General features: G+C 35.0%; 1 protein-coding gene across 1 annotated transcript in view; it reads right to left on the bottom strand.

Annotated features, from left to right (window-relative positions):
* Positions 1-22276, bottom strand: part of Nep3 (M13 family metallopeptidase neprilysin 3) — a 54218-nt gene that overhangs the window by 27841 nt on the left and 4101 nt on the right. The window contains exon 2 of the mRNA XM_073089838.1: positions 14694-14804. Coding sequence (XP_072945939.1) covers positions 14694-14804 — 111 coding nt within the window. The remainder of the gene's footprint in view (positions 1-14693; positions 14805-22276) is intronic.

A 22276-nucleotide genomic window follows, 5' to 3' on the forward strand; every position in this document is an offset into this window, starting at 1 on the left:
ATAATAACTACTGAGATTCAAAAACCTAATAATAGTACCTGGAATATTTCCAAATAGTACAATTATCTAAAACGGTGCAAGTCTGGTTATCGTCATCCACAAATAACTGCTATTGAACAAATCGTAACCTTACATTACCTCCTTGTACTGTTTTATAATAGCACTGTTTTACCAATTTATAAGGTTCGATTCCAAACACCGCCGGCAGACCTATTAATTTTCAGAACATTAGTCTTCGCTCCTATTTACTTTGCTGTATTTTAGAAGTAAGGAAATCGCCAGCAAAATAAAAGTTAAACTCCTACACAGAGGGTTCCGTAACAATATAACATACTTTTCAGCATAAATAGACTAAAAAATGATATTTTTTCTTATTAGTTGTTTCGTCAATTCTACTACTGAGACACGGCCATAAAATTTATGCATGAATATTTCAGCTTCTCATTAATTGAATTCCTTCCGATTAAACTGTCACACGATACGACACTACCTACCTATACCATAGTTTAGGAAAGATTACTCACTCCTAACAAGAAAATGTACCCAGTTTTGAGAATTGAAATAGTTGCGTAAAAAAGTTTTGCCACGCGTTCGTGCTAAAATCCCTAAAAATATTTGAAATAATTATTTATTTATTACGTAAATTACGCAGTATTAGTTATTTATTCGTAAATTTTCTATAAAAATGTTTTTATTTGTCAAGAATTCAAAGAAAGAACTTACTAATAAGCCGTTTGTGGCTTCATTCAATTTCAAGGCAGCGAAGTATCTTTACTAATCTATCTCTACAGTAGTCCCCACATTACTAGGGATGGCAATTATTTCCGAAAAAGATCGATGCTTGATTTGCTTTGAATCGATTTGTAATAAATCAATTCCCAAAAAAGTCGAGGCCCAAAGAATCGATTCTCCAAAAATTGATCTTCAATCTTTTCAGCTGCAAAGAGCGAGAGAAGCGAAAAAAGGTCATAGAGAACAAAAGTTGCACTGAAATACGTATCCGTCAGCGAATAATGTCTATAACACATTCAAGCAACTTCGAAAAGATCGACTTTCGATTTTCTAAGATGAAAGATCGATTCACTTAATCGATCCATTACTGGAGATCGATTAACATAGTCAATCTTTTTGGCCCAAAACTCGATTCTACGATTAATCGATCAGATCGCCATCCCTACACACTACCTCCTATAAAAGCTTATTAACAACTGTTCCCATAATTTCATCTGTGTTTACTAACAGTGCCATAACGTGTCGTTCATATAACAGTCTATGCCTCCATCAATATAGCTACTTCATTCATAGAGCTTCCTTCACGAGGCTTTGTTTCAAAGAGGTGTAGCGGTAATGCTATTCCAGATTACCGATTTGAAAATTATGGCCTTAAAACTTCCTTGAATATCACATCCAATTCAAAAATATTTTTTACCATCTGACCGATATTTTCGGAAAATAGCGCGATCAAACAAACAATCTGCGGGAACTCTTCATATGTATTTAGTAAGTATAATGTACAAATAAACCATAGATTAGTAAAGATACTTCGCCCCTTTGAAATTGAATGAAGCAACAAACGGCTTATTTTAGTAAGTTCTTTTTTTGAATTCTTGACAAATAAAAACATTTTTAGAGAAAATTTACGAATAAATAACTGATACTGCGTAATTTTCGTAATAAATAAATAATTATTTCAGATATTTTAGGGACATTTTAGCACGGAGACGTGGCAAAACTTTTTTACGCAACTATTTCAATTCTCAAAACTGGGTACATTTTCTTGTTAGGAGTGAGTAAATTTTACTAATCTATGAAAGAAACAAATGAACATGCCGTCCTCCTGACACTAAGTGGTACCCGTGGACATTGCAACGAACTCCATATAGAACACAGATTCTACCTGATACCTGATTACAGATTGCCATAACTGAAGGCTGGAGATTGCCTTATATGTAAGTCAGCTGACATCCACCCCGTTCTACCGAAATGCAAGAACTGCTTCACCATAAAAATAAGTGCAGCATTCGATTTATTTTTAATAATACAGGAATAGCAGGCGAGCATGCAGACCACCTGATGGTAAGTGGCTATTGCCGCCCATGGACATCTGTAATCAACCCCAGATAGGATTAGATATTCCTACTTGAGGTCGGCCACGAATGCGCCGCTACCCATGAGGACTAAGCTGGAACGCCTCGGAGTAGTACGTTTCCGGTACCACACCCTTCAAACCAGAACACAGCAGAGTTTAACACAGCTGTTATGAGGCAGAAATGGATGTGCCAGTGGTGCCGCCGGAGTCGAACCACATAGGGTTCTACCACCTTTCTGGTCAAACCATTATCTTTCGAAAGTAATGATATATTTCTTTTATCTTTTGTTCTAACTAACAGACGTATTTTATTGTGCTGGCTACAAAGATCTGCATGCAGCTTCTGCACTTGACATTAGTTATTGTTGACATTGTACTCACGCTTCGCTGAACTATAGTAACTTTATACCGCGACCTCGTATTCTTCGTATTTTTAATATAAACAATGACAGTTTATTAAGAACACAGATAGTAATATTGGTATTATGTAGTTATTGTACTACATACAAGAATACAAATGTGAATCTGTACCGATATCCGATGTTATTATGTTTGGCTATTAATTGTTCACTTGTACGTAGTTTATTAAAGAGCAAACGTCAGTTTCACAAAAAATAATTCGAAGTCCGAAAATCTATAACATAAAAGTAGTAGTAACATCAGCAATAGTAGAAAATAGTAATAGGTTAAAAGCTCTCTCTCCCCAAGGGTACAGGGCAGGTCTTAGTGCGATCAAAATCCTACATGACCAGCGTCGGTCCTACGGCGTCGGGTACCCCCTCTTGAACAAAAGAAATTAAAAGCTCTCGTGGGAGCGGTCTACTCTCATATGGAACCGTGTAGGAAACGCAAAAAGAACTCTCCTTTTAAACCAAAGATGTAAACAAGCTGGATACATGAATCCTCTAGTCATATGCATTGCTATAGTTTTTGGGGTTCACAATAAACAGGTCTTCACATTCGATTTTTTTCCTTCTATGCCAGGGGTTGTGGTCTGATTTAAAAATACACAAAAAATACAGCCACCTTTAGATTGCTTTTATTTTTAATATTCTGACATCTAAAATTCTAAAAAAATATACGTAGGTTTGAAGAACTACGTGTAGACTTTTGTACGAAGCTTTTTGCAAGATGAGAATTATGCTTTATTGATTTTTTTATGGTTTAAATAAAAAAAAGTCAGTCAAATCCGATGAATTCGCTTAAAAGCATTTATTATCGGAAAAATATCTTAAAATCAAACTCTGATGACGTCTACCGTATTGTAGGTTATTCCTATGTAGACAACTTAATTACATACTGAAGATAAGGTTGTGTAAAGAAATTACTTCTTTACTACGCGGCACATCTAGGTATGCTAGTAAACGTGTTAGTCTAGACTGCACCTAATTGATCAGGGAATGTTATTAAATATTACAAATATTAGCTTAAATTTTCATCTATTTCAGCATAGTATCTTAACTAAATCTAACTTCATTCAAAAACATACTTTTTCCTATTAAGCCCTCGTAGGGGTTGAAGTTTCAAATCTTTTCAATGTGTTCTACTTAGTGCTTTATAAATAGTATATTTATAGAAAGGAATTGCTCATTTTTTTATCGACACATTTATTTATCTTGTGCGGTGATTACCAGTTATATTACTAGTTATTTAGTTAGATTACTAGTTAATTAGTTTATGGCCTGATTAAGTATAAGATTTTATGGTCTTATTAAAAATTATTGATACATCATTCATTGTAACAAGCATATTTTTTGCTCTACAAGTGTAAATATCCATAAATCGATTGAACATCTTGGACCCCGTGTAATTTTTTTTTAATTGCATAATTTATATTTTAAGTATGTACATATAAAACATATTATGTAAAATTTCTATAAAAAATCAGTTTTCGGGCTTTCGTGTTTGTATCACAATGTTCAATAAGTAGTCGATGGGTTAAATTATTTTTTTACACAACCGCTGTAGTATCTATAGGAGTGTTTTATGTTGTTTTATTATCCAAAAGATCTCAAGGAAACATAGACTAGGCCACAGAGAAAAGGGAACAGATTTAGCTAAAGTATTTCGTAAAATCTCAACTTTGTTAAGGAAATTCTTACCTTACTATACGCAGATGTAACTTCTGGTTTGGGCGCAGTATCAAACAGATTAAGCCTGGAATTCTGGAAGAAATCTGGACTGGAATTTTCCCTGGAGAAAAGCTCTGAAGTAGAACTCTCTCTAGTTAGAGATGGTCTTGATTTCACGAATGGATTATTCCTAGCTGTTTTAGCGTGTTTGAGCCAATTGAATTTGTTGACAGCTTCCGGACCTGGTGAGGGTGACGGCGTGTCTTCTGGAGTGGATGATGATGCGGGCTCTGGATTCATTGAAGCCATTTTGAAAAACTCAAAATTTATCAAATATTTTCAATCACTAGCTACCGTAACGCATACGTTTCTCTTATTTGAATCGCTAACTACTTCGTTGAATACAATTTTTTAAATTAATAAAAAAATAGTAAGTTTTTTTAAGTTCAATTCCTCTCTACAGCTTTTATTCTTGTCACTTACTCCACTGATTTTCACATTTCCCGATCTACAACACAACTTACATTGCTCCAAATGTACGCTACAAGGTCATTTTTAATTATTCATGCGATTTACCGAATATTTATGTGTGACTGTGAATCTATATAAAGCGCGCGTATTTTTGTTTTTTAACAGACGTCCGCTCTGTTGTGTGTTCGACGCAAGACTGAATTATAAGCGGTTTTAACGACGCGTGCGCATGCCCTATGATCATTATGGTTGCTCTGCACTACCGCTCATGATGGGTAATCGCGTGATCGTACATGATCGGGACGAACATTGTAACATTCACGTGATAAAGGGATCATTTTTTTATGAGTAATAGTAGCAAACCAGCGTGCAGTTCATCAGGAGGTATGATGTAGGTGGACTCTAGACATGTGAAAGATCAAAAGTGTTTGGGACTGAAACTTCAAACACCGTGACTTAACGCTAAAATTAATATAGCCCGACTAGAGAAATAGTGGCTATCCTTCAGGCTTGTAACACCACAAAATCACGCTCGCTTGTAATCTGTCGTAATCGAGTATGTTGAACAGCCTTTATGATCAGAACTAAATATATTATATATAACGATATGTTAGTAAGTATTGTTAGTGTTATCCGTATATACGCTTATCACAGGATTTGTTTTGGAAATTGTTGTTACGCACACTAATGGTAATGAAACTTATATGAAAAGGATAATGAGTGCGATTTTACAGTTTGTTTTATATAACCATTTATGTATTGTTTCGGTAAGGGAACTCTTATGAATCTTTAGGGGTTTTTCAAAATAATTTGACAGAAAGCAAGTTAAAATTTGTGTCCATTTATGGGAAGTTTCGAAATTTCTCCACAGTCCTATTTGCGAATCGGGTTTTTTCTTGTTTTTTTTCTTTCAAGGTTACATCGGGTAACATAACTTTGGAATATCAGTACTGGGATTCGAAACCTCGAACCGACTCATCATCGATCATCAACCCATTACTGTCCCACTGCTAGGCACTGGTCTCCTCTCATAATGAGAAGGATTAGGCCATAGTCCACAGAGTAAGAGTCTATTTAATTGCTGGTGAATTGCAATCTAGCGGGAAACTATATAAAAGAAAGAAGAATATTATATTGTTTTGTTTAGAGAATAAGATGTCATAGAATGGATTGTCAGAGAAAATAAATAATGGAATTGGTATTCAATCTTTTATTATATAAAATAGTCTTTCAGGAATAATGAGTAAAGTAGTATTGAAATAAAACTTCAGTGGAACTTTCATATGCGTGATAATACGAAGTTATTGCAAACTAGAACACACCGACACACGGATCGATAGTAGGATTATAAATAGCGACCTATTATCTATATCAGCAAAAATAATGCACTTAATATAAGCCCTAAGGGGCCCCGTATGCTTTTTTATAAAACGGGAAAAGCAAACTAGCTTTTTTATAATATAGGAGTAACGAGCATGCATTCCACTTGATGGTAAGTGGCTACTGCCGTCCATGGACATCTGTAATCAACCCCAGATAGGATTAGATATTCCTACCTGAGGTCGGGCACACATTTGCCGCTACCCCTGAGGTAAGCTGGAACGCCTCGGAAAATGTCTCTTTCACCGCATCCTTGAACCAGAACACAGCAGCGCTTAACATTGTTGTTAGTAGGCAGAAATAGGTGTGGCGGTGGTGCTGCCGGAGTCGAACCACAGAGAGTTCTACCATCTTTAATAGTAGAAGCTTGCAGTGCATGGTAGATGGGCACTGCGTTCATGGACATGTGTGACCAATTCTATTTAGAATAGGATCTACCTGAAACCGATCACAGATGAGTTCCTACTTCTGTGGATTGAGACGGTCGACTCATATGATCGTAAAACAAAGCTAAAAACCATGCTAAGCTTTGATGTATTCTGGTTTTAATGGAACCAACATATTTGTGACCATTTTCAGGTAGGACTACCTTTTGAAGTTGCCGTGGCCAGCAGTGGGATAATGAGTTGACAACGACCGATATAGAAAGAAAGAAAGAAAGAAAGAAATATTTATTCGTAAAAAATACTACAACATTATGTGACATAAATAATAGCAAACATAATTTTAAAATCAAAACATTGCTGCAGTAAATTTTTACAAAAGGGTCCACACTCAGCCTCACCACGGCGAACCTAATAAAAATAAGTCTGGAATCCTAATTATGAGAGTTCGGCTCGCACTTGGTCTGTTTTTTTATTAAACAGCTGTGAATGTATATGAATCATAGTTTTACGTAATCAACACGATTACAGAGCACTGTGACATCAACTATTGTAAATCAAAACGTCAATACGTAATCATTGTTTTGATTATTAAGTCATAAAAGGACTTATCACGATCCTACGATCTCGATCGAGTTATCTAATTATCTCCTAATCAATAATCCTGTGAATTTATAAATCCTCTTAATTAATAATCCTATGAATTGTTCGGTATGGATATGCAATGAGGGAAAACACAGTTTTGGCCAAGCCTGAGCTTAAACTGACCTTTTTCAGTAAAGAAGTTGAAGTTGGTACTTCTCTTACTCTTGTCTAGGTATCTCTTGTATACCTACCTATACAAAATTCTGCCTATGCAAAATTCTGACATTACTAGATCTAACAAGAGATTGACGAAGTTGCAACGCCTCGTAAAAGTATATCTTCCTTGTCAGTCCCTCCAAGCCATAACATAGCGCTTAACACTGCTGTTATTAGGCAGAGATAGCTGTGACAGTGATGCCTCTGCTTTTGCCATCAAGATAAAATCTTTCTAACCTTCATAAAGCAAAACAAAGACAACTCTACTATTACAGTTACTTCGTATTTCACAATAAAACATTTTTAATCAACAATACTTCTGGTCAAAGTAATAACTTCCTATATAGACCTAGAGACGCAACAAAGCTCAATTGAGAAAGCTCAATATCCGCTCCGATGTTATTACCGGCAAGAAAGCTCTCCACTACGATTATTTGAAAAGTTACATTATATCAGAGACTATCTTCAATTCTTTATTTTTCATTTTTAATTTAAGAAGCAGGAGAGCAGTTTGGTGGTAAGTGCCAAGTTCGCTCGTCCATGTACATTGTACATCTATAATCAACCTTAGATTGGATTAGAGTTGGAGACTCTATCTTCAATTTTTTATTTTTATTTTTTTGTAAAAGTAGTAAAGCATGCCGTCCATTTGATGGTAAGTTATAAGTAGTAAGTGTGAACATGGACATTTATAATCAACCTTAGATTGAATTAGCGACTTGGTTATTATTTGCTATCCCTGAGGACTACTAGTTATGAAGGCTTAGATAAAGTTTAACTATAACTATCCACTGATAAATAAATTACTTAATAAATTATATGGTAATATAGGTAATAAATTATAAGATACTAATAATTACAAAAAATCAGACCCCTTAAATATATTTAAGACTATTTCCGAAACGATGGCGGTTGCATCATTAATCAAAAAGTTTGAAAAAACATTACCCGTAGGCCGATAAAAAATTGAATATATTGAAAGCGTCTTTAAAAAATCAAGTAATACACTCGTCGTTTACTCCGCGTCATTTCGTATAACAACACCATTAATATACGCGTAGTGACGTCATAAGACACATCAAAAGGTAACCACGTGCGTAACACAGTAACACGGCCCATACCTGACACGCTATACTTTGTTTACAATACGAAATTACGTTGGAAAACACTTCCGCCTGTTTTAATATGAGTATAGTTTAAATGTAGGTATTTAGTTATTTACATATATAAGGATAAGGTATAGCTTATGTTATTGGCAATAAAATTATGTATGTTTAGCGACATGATAAAAATATAAGGTGTGTCGTTTTTTAACATTTTAGCTATGGAGTCCTAAAATGGTTTGAGTTTTACATATCGTGCGAATAAGGAAAATATCTTCATACATGAATTGGAAAAATATGTATGTTACCGGTATTGAAACCTCCAACCAAATTGGTATTAATTATAGTACCTAATTAAAATTTTCAGACATTTTTTTTATAATACTTTAACATAAGTATGAGCCTAAGTATTACAGTACAATTTTTGGATTGGTTTGAAAGGATTATCTCATTTTATGATCGAAATGATGTTAATTACTTATTTAATATATTCATCATCATCAACCCATTACTGTCGCACTGCTGGGCACGGGTCTCCTCTCAGTATGAGAAGGATTAGGCCATAGTCCACCGCGCTGGCGAAGTGCTGCGTATTGGTGGACTTGACATACCATTGATATTTTTTTCTTTATAAATCCCTTAGGTATGCAGGTTTCCTCACAATGTTTTCTTTCACCGTTTAAGCAAGTGATAATTAATTTCTCATACGCACATAATTTTGAACAATCAGAGGTGCATGCCGAGTTTCTTGACCACTAGGCTATCACTGCTTCTATATTATTGATTTAATAGATTATTGAGGTTTATAAGATTCATTCTTTCCACTTGCTCAGTATGTGACCATAACTATAAACATCTGCAAACAACTCTAAATAGAACAGAAGTCGTATACATATCCTTGATACAGGTACTACGTGGAAAATTTGAAGAAATGCTCCCGTATTTTTTTCTGAATATTTCTTATAAATTATAGATACAAAGTGAATTGAAACAAGAGAATGAATTTGCATACAAAACAATGAAAGACAGAGATAGAAAATAGGCCAAGGAATAAAAGATTGATTCTCAAAGTTTTTAAGTAGGACATTAAGGTAAAGTCACCTAATGCCGAGGGGTTCTGAAATTGGCACCAAATTCCGCGGTATTTACAAAAACAGCATTTACTAATTATTTACAAAATCGTTTTTACTGAAAGGTATGTTATTTAATAAGTAATTTATCACTCTATTGTAATATAGCCATCGTAATAGTATTATATGTATGGTTTTTAAAATAATCGCATAGTTTTGCATTAGTGCCTACCTCAAACGCATGCTCCATACATTTTGGGCCTTTTGCACGTGAATGTCACGATTTCTCAAATAGTGATTCTTTCAATAAATTTGCATATGTGTAATAGTATTTCGATGAAAACATTATATGGATTATATATGGAATCGATAACAATTAAATATTGTGCTTATTTCTGAACAGATAAGGGTAAAAATAAGTTTAAAAATACAGCGGCATTAGGTGCCAAAAATTTTGGGCCGTCCCTTAAACCGAGGTATACCACGGAATAGCAATTTCATAGACTTGATTTTAATTTAAATTTTTGCAGTTGTTTTTTATGAATAAGCACGTCTTGCTTCGGATTTGACTAATTTAATACTCAATTAATATCGAAATCATTTTCCGAGGTACTGCATTATATTGCATTACCTAATTATATAATACCAAAGATGAGCTATATATGTACTTTCTTAATATCTTCTATGGGACAATTAAGGAGAGAAAATAAAGTTCATTCAGATATCGATGTAATATTGAACAAGTATTGTATATTATTATGTACATATTTCAATAAAGCATCTTTCTGCCTCTAAATTGTGTAAAATACTTTTATTATTTAATAATCGGAATTTGGAAATGTAATTTTTAGTTATGAAACGCTATTCCGATGTATATATGTCGGAATTGGGTTATATGGGCACATTAATCCGCGGCATAACCACAAAATACTATACAGGGTGTTTAAAGTTTTTAAGAACGTTTGTATTGTTTGTATCAGTAATTCGCTTAATCCTAATTAATGAATAATTAACATTGTTATAGGATTTTAATCGTTATTAAAATAAGAACTAGCAAATTTTACGACGTTTTGATTCCATTAAATTACTCAAAACAAAATAGTTCTACAAGCCGCATGATGAAATTCTATATTATTACTATTTCTGGTGTATGATAATTAACTCATGTATAAAGTACACGAAAGAGAATATCCAAAATTGTATTGCAGATACACGAATTAACTGTAGTATTAAAAAATAACATAAAATACATTACTTAAATTAATCATTCAAGAAACTTTATTTTAAAAAAAATATTTCGGTAGTTTCACTTTAATCCTAGCTAAGAACACTTTAAATATAAAGCTACTCTTTAAATAATAATAAAAAATTAAATCAAAATCGAAACTAAAGTAAATAAATAATATTTATTTTTATACACCATGTAGCAGTCGTTCTATCTCTTTCACTCCTTTATTTTGTATACTCGGAATTAGGAACCAAATACATCGGAATAAGGATTTTTACATCGGAATTAGGGTTTTCTGACATGGTTCATATTTATTTTAAATACACATTTAAATCAATAGTTTACCGTAAAATGTTAAGTCTATTTCAAAAGTACAGATAATAAAGCTTCTGATAAAATTATCTAATTCCTTATTAAGCCGTAGTAAATGCTTAATATTTAACGCTCTTTCTAGTTTTGGTGAAAATACAGCGGAAATAGGTGACTTTACCTTAGTTTGAAAACCAAATAGTTTTGAACCAACCCACAGAAACCAAAGGTTTAGGGTGAACTAACAGGTATTTTTGAGCGGATTTTCCCCACAACTGAGGGAAGCCTTAAGCGTCTCTCCACTAAGCTTCAATGCCAATAAAACCTCCTCAAAAAGCTGAACAGAATTAAAAAGCTTCAACACAAAAGCTTTTGAAACAAGCAGCGATAATACAAGTGGGGATAATCAGTTCTCAGAAATTAACTAAACAGACTATATTTTGTATGTGGTAGAAAAAGGTGCGACACGGCGCGTTCCAACTTCGTTTTGAGGACAACCAAAGTAGCAAAGCATACAATTTCATAGAACTTTGTAAATCCTTTAACCACAGAACTCTATTTGTATTGTACCTAAGGTCTTAATCCTTAACTTTAAATAGGTGAATGACAACTAGGTAACCATAGAATAGATTTATGATGTCTATAAATCTCTCACTGTGAACTTTTTCCTATCATGCTTATCCGCATATCATCTGGTTCGCATGCATAGAACTTGTACCCTACTGTTTCATAGATTTACTATCATGTGCCATCCGAACGCAGTTCACGGGGAAACTGTGAGTTAATTCACGCATGTGAATTGACTCGCAGTTAGTTGGTTGGAAGTTGGTAGAACCCTTTGTGGTTCGAGTCCGGCGGCACCACCGCCTCACCTATTTCTACCTAATATCAGCAGTGTTAGGCGCTGCTGTGTTCCGGTTTGAAGGGTATGGTAAGGGAGACAGACTTTTCCGAGGCGTTCCAGCTTAGTCCTCAGGGGTAGCGGCGCATCTGTGACCGACCTCAGGTAGGCATATCTAATACTATCTGGGGTTGATTACAGATGTCCATGGGCGGCAGTAGCCACTTACTATCAGGTGTTCTGCATGCTCGTCTGCTACTCTTATATTACATAAAAAAAAATAAGTAAAACACGCATACGGACACAACCGCGTGACAAGAAAAGGCCGTAACATTTCGTTTGACAATCACTGATCTAGGATCTTGAATCTAGATCGTCTATGCCTACGTCACATCCGACTAATGGAAATATACAGAGAACAATAACGTTTCGTATGCACTAAGACATAAGACAAACAGATAACATGCTAATAAGAAGGTTGCGATGTCTGTCTGTTTTACAATGAGTTGCACAAACATATTGTGTGCTGATTGAATATTTTTATGTAAACTTGTTTTTTATACACGGCACGAGATTTGTGATCGTTATTAGTCTGGTTGGCCAATGGCTGAAGGAAGCGCCAAGAAAAAGTCGTAAAGGTTTTTACAACCTTTGTTGTAGAACTCTCTGTTCGAATCCGGCGGCACCACTGCCCCACCTATTTCTGCCCTATAACCACAGTGTTAAGCGCTACTGTGTTCTGATTTGAAGGCTAAGGGCTGGAATATACTTTTAAAAGACATTCCAGGTTAGTCCTGAGGGGTAGCTACGCATCTGTTGCCGACCTCAGTTAGGAATTAAATTTTATCTGGGTTTGATTACAGATGTCCATGGGCGTTAGTAGGCACTTACTATCAGGTGGACTGCATGCTCACCAGACGAGTACTTCCATATTATAAATAAAAAATCGAATTTATAAATACGCCAACTAAATATAGTTTCAAGTTTAAACTTACCTGGTTACCTGCTTTAAATATTTAAAGCAGGTAACCAGGTAAGTTACATATATCAAAAATAAGGACAACAAGCATTCCCTTAGCATTATTTTCGACCTTTTTATGTCACTTTTGAGCGGATTTTCCCCACAACTGAGGGAAGCCTTAAGCGTACTCCACTAAGCTTCAATGCCAATAAAAACCTCCTCAAAAAGCTGAACAGAATTTAAAAGCTTCAACACAAAAGCTTTTCAAACAAGCAGCGATAATACAAGTGAGGATAATCAGTTCTCAAACCAATTAAACTTCTTGTGAGTTGCCAAGAACTTAGTGGAACGCTTCCTTTGACCGATAAAGTGGAAGAGATGAACTGAATTTTTGAGCAGAATCTTTCAGACTTGATTCTTGATTTTTTTCACGCTGGACAAAAGTCCAGTTGATTTTTGTTTTAAAGTTTGATTCTAAAAGTTTGATTCTAAATTAATACCTAAGTTTAAAAAAAGCTTAGGTATTAATTTAGAATCAAATTAAAATGACTCTGCTTGAATTTATGCGCACAGAACTTTAAGTCAATTAGCTACTAGTACTACCACTTTGCCATTATTTGTACCAAAAAACTGATTAATTGATCAAAGTATCATTTGTTTGTTTTGTGGACCTAAATATACTGTGTACCATTTACTTATCAATAAAATATTATACAACTTATGAAGTTAGAAGTACACCGAAAAGTTATAAAAGAAAGTCTTATATTATATAGTTGTTGTTGTGTGTTTCATGAAGTTAATTGTCTTCCTTCATTTCTTCGTCATTTTTCTTCGGTTTCCTGTAAGAAATGGCTAGGCTGCGTCTTGTCTGCTTATTATAGTTTTTTTATCCTGTTCCTGTTTCCTATGTTGACTATAAAGAAATAGTCTGTATACTTTGAATAGTTGATAGTTATATATGTAAACAATGTCCTCATTTATTTCAACCATTCCCTATGAGTAACTAACTACCTACTAACAAGGTAGGTAAAGTCGATAAATACATAAAAGATAAACTAGTCACACATCCAAACATATTTCACTGCATCCGCTGTTTACTTTCGTGTACATAATTTAGCTCTTAGCCACTTTGAACACTGCAGTGGCATTTATTTTTAACGGACCGCAAAATAGAAACAAAAATAAATTGAGCGCCTTAATCTTTTGTGCTACTGATAATGTTAAAATACGTGTTGCTATTATTTTTTGGCAGGCGCTATAGTTTGATAGGATGTATAGCAAGGATATTAAATACCTTGATTATTTCCCCATATTTAAAGCTAAGATAACAACTAAAGAGCAATTTTATAGCTAGTTTGGTGACCGCACCTTTTAGGTATTTAAACATTTCCGAGTTTACTTGCTACATAAACAGAACTGACAAAAGTAAATAATATGTGGCTTAAAATAAAATTTGCGGACCTTAAACTTACCTAATGTAATCAACTAATTACATGATGTAAGGTCGTATTATCATGATAAAAATAATAATAAAGGTAATGTTATTGTAATTAATATTAATTCATAATATTGAATATTTTATTTAATTATGTCTTAAGAAGTTAAATATAACGTTCACAATCATCATCATCATCAACCCATTACTGTCCCACTGCTGGGCTCGGGTCTAATCTCAGAATGAGAAGGATTAGGCCATAGTCCACCGCGCTGGCCAAGTGCGTATTGGTAGACTTCACATACCTTTAAGATTTTTATCTCTCAGGTATGCAGGTTTCCTCACGATGTTTTCCTTCACCGTTTAAGCAAGTGATAATTAATTTCTAATACGCACATAAATTTGAAAATCAGAGGTGCGTGCCTGGGATTTGAACCTCGGACCCCTCGATCGAGAGGTCGCGTTTCTTAACCACTAGGCTATCATTGCGGTTCACAAAGCTTTTGTTAAATCTTATACACCTTTAAAATTGAATTCTTAAATAACTTACCATATGATAGCGTATGTGGGTGCCACCCGATCTCACACCTTCGTTGAGTTGTATAGAACTGACGCTCCCAGCATCATCATCCATGAAGCCTGTCTTCTTATAACGTGCCATCTGGAAGACAAAACACTACATTAACACTCTGATGGAAGTATCTTAAAAACGGCCCCGGGTTCGATTCCTGGCACAAGCTTTAAGTATTAAAATACTACGAGTCTGGATTTCTATTTGTACTTGTATGACGGCCCGCGTGGATCATATCTGTCTGACACACAGTTGATTCCGGGTTATTCCCCGGCCTGACAGAACAAAATGATAAATTTAGATTTATGTTCTGGGGCTGGGTTTTTATGTATTCGTCTTTGTGCGTGTCCATAGCACTGGCGAGTGCCATGTCGCGCATAGAAAACATCCTAACAAACTAAACTAAACTAAAGAAAACATCCATGGGGCTATGAGTGTAGAAAGCGTTATTATTTTTTCCTTATGTAGCTAACACAATATGTGAAACAATGAATTCTGAATTTTATTCAACAACAAACTTATTTTCGGAGTTTGTTTTTTATCGGACATTCTTCGGCGAGTGGGGAATACTACACTCTACCAGTGTTTTATGTTTTGCACGTTTTTCGCAGTAACCTAGATACCTATTTTCCGGGATAAAAGTAGCCTATATTACATTTATTTTTAGGTAAAAAATAGCGTAACCATTTCGAAGAACAGGTCACACAGACAAAACATTCAAACTTTTTACGATTTTACGTTTTTCAAATATTAGATTGTTTATTTGGATACAAAATAGATATGTATTATCATTCTATTTAATACAACACACACAAACAAACACACAACAATCTTAAATTCTTAAATACAAACATATAGGAAATTGTTGTTTATTATTTAAAAAACAAATTGTTTTTTATAATGAGTAAAAACTTGTAAAAAGCTTTTATTTTGACATTACCATCAGTCACTTAAGTTTTATTTATTTGAATAGACAACTATTAACGGCAAATTAACGAGTAAACTTGAAAAATGTAACGGATGGTGTAAATAATGTCAATTAATTGGTCGGAAGTTCCCAATTTATTTGACACGGTTTACTGTCAGCTTTGGAATGTATAAACCGCTGAAGGAAGTAAAATGCTTCATGACATCTGCTCTAGCGGACTAAGTGGGAGCTCCCGACCCCCGAGGGGTCCCAAGTTGCTATTAGCTAAATAATTATAGTTTAAAAACTAAAAACCACGCTAAAATCGCACAAGGAAAATCGTTAATCCTGGTTCCTGATGATCCTGATGAGGAAAATGGTATAAAATCATTAAAATCGTGTATTGTCATCGGTTCTTGAGAATTGTTCAAAATTTTAAATTAATCGGACCATTAAAAGTGGGTAAAATCGAATTCAAAGATTCCGTTACATACATATACAGGTCAAGCTAATAAAAGCGTGGTAAAAAAGGGTTGTCAGAACTAAAATTTCCGCGAAATTTATATACAATATCGAAAAAATAACAAGGTCGCGGGACTCATCACCATCACTGAAATACGTATTTGAATAAGTCTATGAGGCATTCGTAATTTTGTAAAATCATCATCTGCATCTTTTTACACTGGGAAACCTCCATTCAACATTCCACCCCGGGCCTCCGAAGACCTTAGTCCGCCACTGGACATTGGTGGTCGGTATCAGGTATAACAAGTAACAAAAGATCACAAACTTTAAAACAATAGAATAATGATATGGCCCAAATTAGACGGCTGTCAAAACATCATTACTCATACAAGTTCAAAGCAATCGGGAGAGCATAAACAAACACATTCCTGTGATGATGGAATAGAGACGTTAATAGATACCACCACACTATCCATAAGTTTGGTTATTAGTAGGATAATGTCTGATCATAAAATTGTGTCACATTTTGATTCAATTTATGTATATTTACAATTAATATATATTGCATGGTGGTCGAATCTTAAGTGGTTCGACTCCGGCGGCACCACCGACACACCAATTTCTGGCTAATAACAGCAGTACTAAGCGCTGCTATGTTCTGATTAAAAAGGTACAGTAAGGGAGACATGCTTCTCCGAGGCATTCCAACTAAGTCTTCAGGATTAGCGGCGCATCTGTGACTTCAGGTAGGAAAAAAACATGTTCCCTACAGATAAAACACTTTTGTAATATTTATTGGTGTTTTTACGTAATAACTACTTTAGTCCAAGCATTATTATATTAAAAAAATGTAGTAGCATTAACGGGTTATTCTACTAATTTTAGTTTAGCCAGTTGATGCGTATCTTTATTGCTCATTAAGTGGCAAATGAGCACGCTACCCAGATGGTGAGAGTAGCGACCCAATAAATTGTAGAGTAAATTCATTTACGACTTTTAGTTAGTGAATACTGCGTATTTTCTGCTTACAGTACCTACATTACAATGAAAGTTTGATTTTTTACGTCATACAAATTAGTAAACACAAGCATACAGGGTGAGTTTTTCAAATAGGCCTTCAGGGATAAATCCGAAACTATAAGGATTAGCGAAAAATGCTGGAGGAGTTACGAGGCCGATTTTGATAAAACTAAAACTGCATTGTAAATTGTTTACAAAATCTTTTTCCTTATAGTTTCACATTTGGCTTTGAAGGCCTATTTGAAAAATTCACCTGTACATGCCGTAGTGACGTCACTCTGTCGGTCGGTAGCTACTGTTGATCAGTACAAAAGTCCTACATAAAGTTCGCAGAGTCGTTTCTACCCTCTAAGACTAAAATTTAACTTTTCTACAAAAGGAATTCCCGTCACAAACTAAAGGAAAAGGCTAATTTTGAAAAAAATTCAACCTCTAAAGAAAAGTCAACACTAATATTTACTTGTATTTATTTTAATCAATTAGGACGGTCAACCAATTACACTAATTAATTAACACCTAAGTTCATTAAATAGATTACTGATAAGAACTTGGGACTGCAAATATAAAAGGTCTTTCGTAGTACCTATTTTTTATAATATAGGAGAAGCATGCAGTCCACCTGATGTAAATGGCTATTGCCGTCCATGGACATTTGTAATCAACCCCAGACAGGATTAGATATTCCTACCTGAGGTCTGCCACAGATGCGCCTTTACCCCTGAGGTCTAAGCTGGCATGCCTCGGAAAAGTATGTCTCCCTTACAATTAGTATACCCTTCAAACCAGAACACAGCAGCGCTTAACACTGCTGTTTTAGGGCAGAAATAGGTATGTCGGTGGTGCCGTCAGAGTCGAATCACAAAGGGTTCTACCACCATTACTGTGCCACTACTGAGCACAAGTCCCCTCTCAGAATGAGTAGGCCATTTTCCACCGCGCTGGCCAAGTTCGTATAGGTATACTTCACACACCTTTGAAATGTTTTTACAAATCTCTCAGGTGCCCAGTTTTCTCGTGTGTTCCTTTCCCGTCAAAGCTACTTTAATTAATTTAATTGTATTAATTTTAATACGCACATAACTTTCTAAAAATCAGAGACAAGTTCTTTCACGCTCCCTTTGTGTCTTGATTTATCCCAACAGCTGTGGCTATCTCAGAGCATGCGAAAACACATCCCAGTTGGGCCCCAGTAAGTACTGAAACTCGTATATTTTTAACGTGCGAATATTTCGATCCGGTGAAGTTCCAGCTGAAACTATATAATCGAAATGAAGACAACATATCTGCCAGAAATAAGAACCATGTATTTAACCATAGGTTGAATTTGACAAGAATAAAATCAAAATAAAACTAAAGTTGTTTTTGTCGTGCAGTGGTAATTTACTGCCGCCTGATATTTGTAATCAACCCCAAATAGGATTGTACACGTCGACTACAGATGTATTGCTATTAATTATATGTAACAATACACCGTACCTATAGGTAGGTACCAATAATTTTCTAAGTTAAAACCTTTGAACATAAAACTATGTACAGGAATACGAAGTACATACGAATAACATCGACAATATTGGAAGCCAAGTCGTCATCCTTTATGATGAGGATCCTTTATGATGATGACATTGATACGGAGAAGTAAACATTTCTCAGTATTATTAATTCAACCTCCTAATTAAATTTTATTAGTAAGTAATGAATATTAAAGTAAAAAAAATATATAAAAATTCGGCCTCTTAATGTATTAAAATCTAAAATAGTATAACACTATGTAACAATCTGGTATATCTTGCTAAAAAATAGGACAAATGTTACTTATAGGTACCTAACCTATAAGTAACATTTGTCCTCTTGTAAGTAGATATAACATTTATTGTAAGCCCTAAACACCCAACATAGGAGGCCGAAGTTCATAACGCTTATTATTTATTATCTTTGAAAACAGTACAAAATCATTAACTTGCTTTACACACGGAATATTTTTGCGTACGCGACCTCACACATTCTTTTGTAGGCGTCTTCTAAATATTTCCTCAATTCCGCGTATCCACATACGAGCGAATTAGGGGCACGTGCAAACAGCTTTGAACTTGAAACTTATCTGAAGGCTAGATAAGGTTTATTGGATAATGGCTCTCATGGGAAATGGGCAAATATTTGCTCTATAATACCTACTTACTTTAATTCGCATTGGTAAACAACTTTGTTATGGATACGGTGCGATAAAAATAGACTAAAATAAAGATAAAATTTTATCTTTTTTAGCTTTTATCTTGTGTTAAGACCAAGCGTGGGCAAAAGGAATTCAGGTCTCCGAACAGGTGGACTGATAACCTGAAGAGGAAAGCAGGAATCCGCTGGATTTAAAAGGCTCAGGATCAGTCGTAGTGGTGTAGATTAGGGGAGGCCTTCGATCGTTCCTATTAGTGATCGAAGGGAGAGGCCTATGTTTAACAGAAGACTATCAAAAAAGACTAGAAAGTAAGTATCTTATATCTGTATAGAGTAATCTGCAAAACAGTTACAACGATTTCAGAGTTTCTCGGAAATACAGAGGGTGTGAAGAAGACAATAGTAATTCTTAATAAAAAATCGAACCGTACTCAGGGGTGAAAGCGGTCGGAGGGCGGGGGGTATTGTACCAAACGCAATATCAATAAATAATCCTTCAAGAATTAAGACGAGATGTGCGCGGTTTACCCGCGTTTAAAAGTGTAAATAATCTGGAGATTTGGGAATGGAATAGGTTTCATAAATTTAAAGCACCTTAAGTTACTCCGTATAACATCAGGTAAATACCTGTGAAAGTGCCGTTAAAATCGGCCTAGCCATTTTGGAGATAAGCCGGAACAAACAGGCTGCTTTTTTCCTTTAGTTAAAATAAAATAAATGTACCGTCATATACTTTCGTGTATAATTAGTAGACAAATGTTTTTGTCATATTTAAAAGAGACTTCAATTTTATTTAAATATATTTATATTATTAATTATTAATCTCATAAAATCAACCTAACACAGAAATCTAATTAAAAGAATCATCAAACATAAAAGTAAATAGATAACAAAGCAAGTTTTAGTAAAAAGTCAAAATTTAAAAATATTAAAACCGCATTTAATTTACACAAAGTTATTTAACCACAAAATGCTTTAATTTCTTATACAGCGACAATAAACTAAGTAAACAATTTCGTTAATACATACAATGTCTGGTTATTTTTAGAATAGACGATAAATTTACATTAATTGTCCCATGAGCACGACCTTACGATATTTGTGTCTAAAAGTCCTCTAGACAAACAACCGAACACCACGGAATAATATACATAGTGCATAGTGAAAGCTTCAAATAACTTGTTATGCCATCAAAACATAACTTATGAAAAAAAACTAAGTCTCACAACTTAATTCTTCTACCGTTAAAAGTTGTGAGATCCTTGTAATACCAAGTCGGTTAATTTATTAATTCCCTACACAAGGGACCTTCTGTCTTAAATTATTACGTAATTAGCTAACTTAACAATATCTTATGAGACCGTAATCATCAATATTAAAAATCTTTTATGTTATTTGAATAGATATATATTTATAGGTGGTAGAGCCCTTTGTGGTTCGACTCCGGCGGCACTACCGCCTCACCTATTTCTGCGTTATAACAGCAGTGTTAAGCGCTGCTGTGTTCTGGTTTGAAGGGTGTGGTAAGGGAGACATACTTTTCCGAGGCGTTCCAGCTTAGTCCTCAGGGGTAGCGGCGCATCTGTGGCCGACCTCAGGTAGGAATATCTAATCCTATCTGTGATTGATTACAGATGTCCATGGGCGGCAGTAGCCACTTACCATCAGGTGGACTGCATGCTCGTCTGCTACTTCTAATTTATAAAAAAAAAAAAACAATAAATTAACATTAATTATCCCATGAGCACGACCTTTACGACATTTGTGTCTAAAAGTCCTCTAGACAAACAAACGGACGGAATAATAAATAGTGAAAGCTTCATACAACTTATTATCTGAGTGAAAATCAATACAATACGCAATCTATGGCTCTCGAAGCGCGATAATGTCATGAACCTTGATAAAATAAGCCTTATTTGCGATCAAACGGTATTTGGCGAACGTATTTGGATTATACAGAGCAAATATACGTATGATACAATCGTACAAATGATATTATATAACATATATGTATATGGGCATTTCTATAACAATTATTCGCCTAACCTTTTATATAATGAAGAAGTAGAAACGAGCATTCAGTCCACCTTTGGATGCCTGTAATCAAACCCAGACAGTATTAGAGTAATACCTAGGTACGACCGCGAATGCGCTGCTACCCCCGAGGCAGTGCTGGATAAAGCCTCGAGGAATGTAGTAAATGAGAAGAGCGGGCTCTTGAATAGTATATTTTGTAATATAGGCTTAGCAGACAAGCAAGCAGTCCACCTAATGGTAAGTGGCTACTGCCGACCATCACATCTGTAATAAACTAAATAAAATTAGATTTCTACCTGAGGTCGGACACAGATGCGCCGCTCCCTCAGAAGACAAAGCATAAACGCTCGAAAACGTATGTCTCCACACCCTTCAAACCAGAACACACCAGCGCTAATAACACTGTTTATTATGCAGAACGGAGGTTAGGTGGTGCCGCCGAAGTCGGAACTTAAAGGTTTCTACAAACTTCCAAGATATTAAAGTAAATTATAAGTATATTAGCAGTGATAGCCTAGTGGTTAAATTAAGAAATTCGGCCTCTTGATCGAGGGGTTCGAGGCTCACATCCCAGGGACGCACCTTTCATTTTTCAAGATTTAGAAATCTGATTTTTCAAGTATTATAAGTTAGAACCATTCGCTTTAAGGGCGAAGAAAGACATCGTACGGAAACCTACATGCAGTTTAAAAAATCTCAGAGGTGTGAAGTCCACCGCACCAGCGCGTTGGACGGCTTGAGCCCCTCTAGCTCTTGGAGAAACTTGTGCCCGCGCCTATATATTTACATAGACACATACAATGAGAAAAATAAAATTTGCAATCTAATCAGATCTAATAATAGAGTGTCCTCTTGCATGTTTGTTCGCTGATATTTACAACGCTTATTTATAAAACTTGTTGTCAGGCATCTTCTTATCCTGCCAAGATAGTGCCGTTAATGTGTATTTAGGAATTAAATTGTA

This window comes from Epargyreus clarus, unplaced genomic scaffold (genome assembly GCF_041222505.1).
Source record: "Epargyreus clarus isolate Ecla_fem2 unplaced genomic scaffold, WU_Ecla_fem_2.2 ptg000031l, whole genome shotgun sequence".
Lineage (NCBI taxonomy): Eukaryota > Metazoa > Arthropoda > Insecta > Lepidoptera > Hesperiidae > Epargyreus > Epargyreus clarus.